Raw genomic sequence first — 3,746 nt, 5'->3', positions numbered from 1 at the left:
CTGTTCACAGTAGATTCCACCATGGAAATGATTACCAGTCTCATCATGGGGAATACTACATCCAGCTGCCCAGCCACTCAACCAGGCCCAGCCAAATTGACACACAAACTGAACTACCATAATGGCAGTGAGTTTTTTTTTTTAAAGTATATTAGATATAACTTACTTTCCTGTCACTTTTACTATTGATCCTACCTCTGCCCTTTGGAGCACCCATATGTAGACCACTCTCTTTCATGTGACAGTCCTTCAAGTTGTGAAGCAACTTAGCTGTGACAGCTAAGCTCTGACTTCTACATGGGACAGAGTGCAGAAAACTTTGTCCACCTGAGATGGACATCTGGGACAAGTGTTCCAGGCTGAGAGAAAGGAATGGAACAGCCCTGAGGAAGGAGTGTAGGCCTAGCTGAGTTCAAGGACAAGAAGAGGCTGGTGGCTGGAGTGGAATGAACAACGGGGAGGGTGATGGAAAGGGGCAGGGGAGGCAGGCAGGGGTCAGGTCATGGAGGCTGTAGGCAATGATGAGAATTTAGGATTGCGTCTGAGGTGAGAAGGGAAGCCATCAGTCCCTGGAGAGTACTGAGCAGAGGTGAGATTAGTGCCACTTGTGCTCACTCTGGCTTTTCTGTTGAGGACTGTGGGGCAAAGGTGGGCAGAAAGGCCCCCTGGAAGGCTGCTGTAATCACTGAAGGTGAGAGACATGACGGCCCGGAGCAGGCGGCAGTGGCAGAGCTGGAGAGACGCGGTCAGACTCTACATTAAATCTGAAGGAAGGGCTGACAAGGTGTGCCTGTGCTTTGACTGCAGGGTGGGAGTGAGAGTGGGGTCAAGAATGAGTGTGGGGTCGGGGATGAGTGTGGGGTTGGGGACCAGCGTGAGGTCAGGGATAAAAGCGGGGAGTCAGGAACGAGTGTGGGGTTGGGGATGAGCGTGGGGCTGGGGACCAGTGTGAGGTCAGGGACATGAGCAGAGAATCAGGAGTAAGCACAGGTTCGGGGATAAGGGTGGGGACAGGGGTGGGAGCGGGTCAGGGGTGAGAGTGGGTCGGGTGAGTGCGGAGCCTGCCTGACCACTGCCGGACGTCATGCATGTCCTAGAACTCGCCGTGCCCTTAGCCTCCCTCATCACGCTGTTCCCTGACCGCAGGGTTCTTCCCCTGCCACCTGTCCTCAGTCCTCTGAGTACCCTCCCGACCCTCTGGCTTCAGTCCTTCTCCCCTCAGTGCTTGCACTGTTTCCTTCCCAGGAGCTGCACTCTGTGATCTGCCGCACTTGGCTGAGATGGAGCCAGCCTGGCCCTTGCCTGGGGGAACTCGTAAATCCCTGCCCCCAGCATCTCAGAGCTACTGTTCCCTGCTCAGCCACTTGGTGCCAAGCGCTGCCTGCACTATTGCCAGGTAGGCACGACTGTGCCCATTTTACAGATGAGGGAGAAAGGTTCAGAGAGACTACCTCATTTGCTCAAAGTCACACAGCTGGGATTCATATCCACGTCTCTCTGTCTACAGGGCTTGTGGTATTGATACCACTGAGTCTTACCCAGTTTGGATCTTCCTTTTCCTGCCGTGGGCTTTAGGAAGTGCTGGGTTGCTCCACCCTTGAGGTAGGGAGAGCAGAGCCAGGGCAGGGGGTGTGGGTGATGCTGAGTGAAGGGGAGGGGAGGGTGGGCACGGCCTACTCACTCCTTCAGCAGGATGACGTCAGCCAGCACACTGAACATCTGGTAGAGCCCAGATGCCTCGTTCACACGCCGGATGATGGAGTTGGTCAGCTGGGTGATGGGGCGCTCGGTGGAGGGCCAGGCCAGGCCATGGTGGCGATGCTCCAGGAGCCGGTGGACAGCACGTACTGAAACGGGCAGAGAGAGCACGGCATGCGGCACTCTGGACTTGATCTCTCACCCCTGAAGGGACGCAGAGTCCTCCTCCAACTCTTTGGACTTGATGCACCCTGGTGTGCAGGGCTCAGTGCCAACATGTGGGTGGTGAGGAAGTGGGAGGAGGGGGGCAGAGATGCCTTGAGACCAGGGGTCAGCAAACATTTTCTGTAAAGGGCCCTGTGGGCCACAGAGTCTCTGCTGCAGCTACTCAACTCTGCCCTTGATGTCTGAAAACAGCCGGGGATACCAGTTAAATGAACAGCATGGCCGGACTTGGTGCACAGATGTTAGACCACCTGCACAGGGAAGTCCCACCATCATCATCACCCCACATGTGGCCTCAGACCAAACACTGGGACCCCAAGAATGTCATCACAGTCACTGAATTGTACATGAAGAAACTGCTGACTTGGAATATGTTCTGCTGTGCCTATTCTCAACAACAACAAAAGTAAAATAAAATAAATGATGGAAAACAACAACCAAATAAAAACCACCAAGCACAGGGCCTTGCTCTGGAACCTTCCCCTTCTCACAGTCCCTAGTTCTAGCAAAGGCCTCCACGCGGGAATCCTAATACGGCACCCTCTCTTCCAGGGCGTAAATCTAGTCTGCCAGGAACTGCTACTTTCTGATGACACTTCATGTATTTATGTATGGACATATAAACAACTACTGTGAAAACAACACAGGGATGTTCGAGTATCTGCCCAGGGCTGAGGTGTGTGGCGGTGACTGGCACCCCACATACAGGTGCCTGTTAGTGGGATGTGAGGGGCTGACATCCTGCCAGAACTCCTCTTACCAAACATGTGCCCTGTTGTGGGGCAGTGTGCCCAGAGGAAAAGGTACAAGGCTCCATGTGGCCTTGTGGTGACCCATGTATCGCCTTGATAGCCATGGGAATGGAGCCTGTTAGGAATTATGTCCCCCCAAAATACTGTGGTAAATCCTAGCCTCTATGCCTGTGGTTATAATCCCATTTGGGAATGGGTAGTCTTCCTCACGTTAATGAGACAGGATCAGTATAGGGTGTGTCTTAAATCAATCTCTTTTGAGATATAAAAGAGATAAAACAAACATGTGAGAGAAACAGTGATGGAGGGAGAGGGATGGCAGGCCACATGGTGATCTCTAAAGAACCAGGAAGCAAAAGCCGAAGAGACAAGGTCCTTCCTCTGGAGCCAGCAGAGAGAGAAAGGTCCCTTGGGGCCGTCACTCTGAATCCCAACTTCTAGCTTCCTAAACTGCGAGAAAATAAATTTTTTTGTTAAAGTCATCCACTTGTGGTATTGCTGGAACAGCAGCACTAGAATAACTAAGACACAGCCTTTCGGGGGGGAATACTCATGAAATTATTAATAAAATAACGAGAAAACAAAAGACCATCTGACTCCTGAATGGGACCTTCCTTCTGAGCTTGAAAACAGCGGGAGAAATCACGAACCGAATGCCTGAGAGCTGATCACACAAAAACATGTGCATTTAAACAATATTAATATGAAGACAAACTGGAGCTGAAGGAGGTTATTTCACAATAAACCTGACGAAAGATTTATCTTCTTAGTTGGGCAAGAACTCTTCCAAATGAATGAACAAAACACAAAAAACTGAGAAAGGCCAGGACACACCCAGACAATCCACATGGAAGGAAATCAGTGGCTGAGAGTCTCAACAAGCAATGTGCACCCTCACTAGACATCTGGCGCTCTGGTTGCGATGGGGATTAAGCTGAGTTTTGCAAAAGGGTTTGGAATTACACAGCTGGAAAAGTTTGGGAAGGGAACCCCGGACAAAGGGAAAACGTGTCGAGAGATACAATGTTGAGAGAGTTTGGTGCCTTTGGAAAAGCAGGGTTTGCAGGAGAA

General features: G+C 51.4%; 1 protein-coding gene across 1 annotated transcript in view; it reads right to left on the bottom strand.

The window, feature by feature from the left end:
* LOC103213149 (eukaryotic translation initiation factor 3 subunit D) overlaps window positions 1–3,746 on the bottom strand; it is a 42,599-nt gene that overhangs the window by 7,321 nt on the left and 31,532 nt on the right. Inside the window, exon 9 of the mRNA XM_042783464.1 lies at window positions 1,682–1,847. Within this exon, the coding sequence (XP_042639398.1) occupies window positions 1,682–1,847 (166 nt within the window). The remainder of the gene's footprint in view (window positions 1–1,681; window positions 1,848–3,746) is intronic.

This window comes from Orycteropus afer, unplaced genomic scaffold, assembly GCF_000298275.1.
Source record: "Orycteropus afer afer isolate SDZICR_OR568_19922 unplaced genomic scaffold, OryAfe1.0 scaffold01345, whole genome shotgun sequence".
Classification (NCBI taxonomy): Eukaryota; Metazoa; Chordata; class Mammalia; order Tubulidentata; family Orycteropodidae; genus Orycteropus; species Orycteropus afer.
The sequence above is the reverse complement of the archived record's forward strand: the minus strand, read 5'-3'. Positions and strand labels throughout refer to the sequence as shown.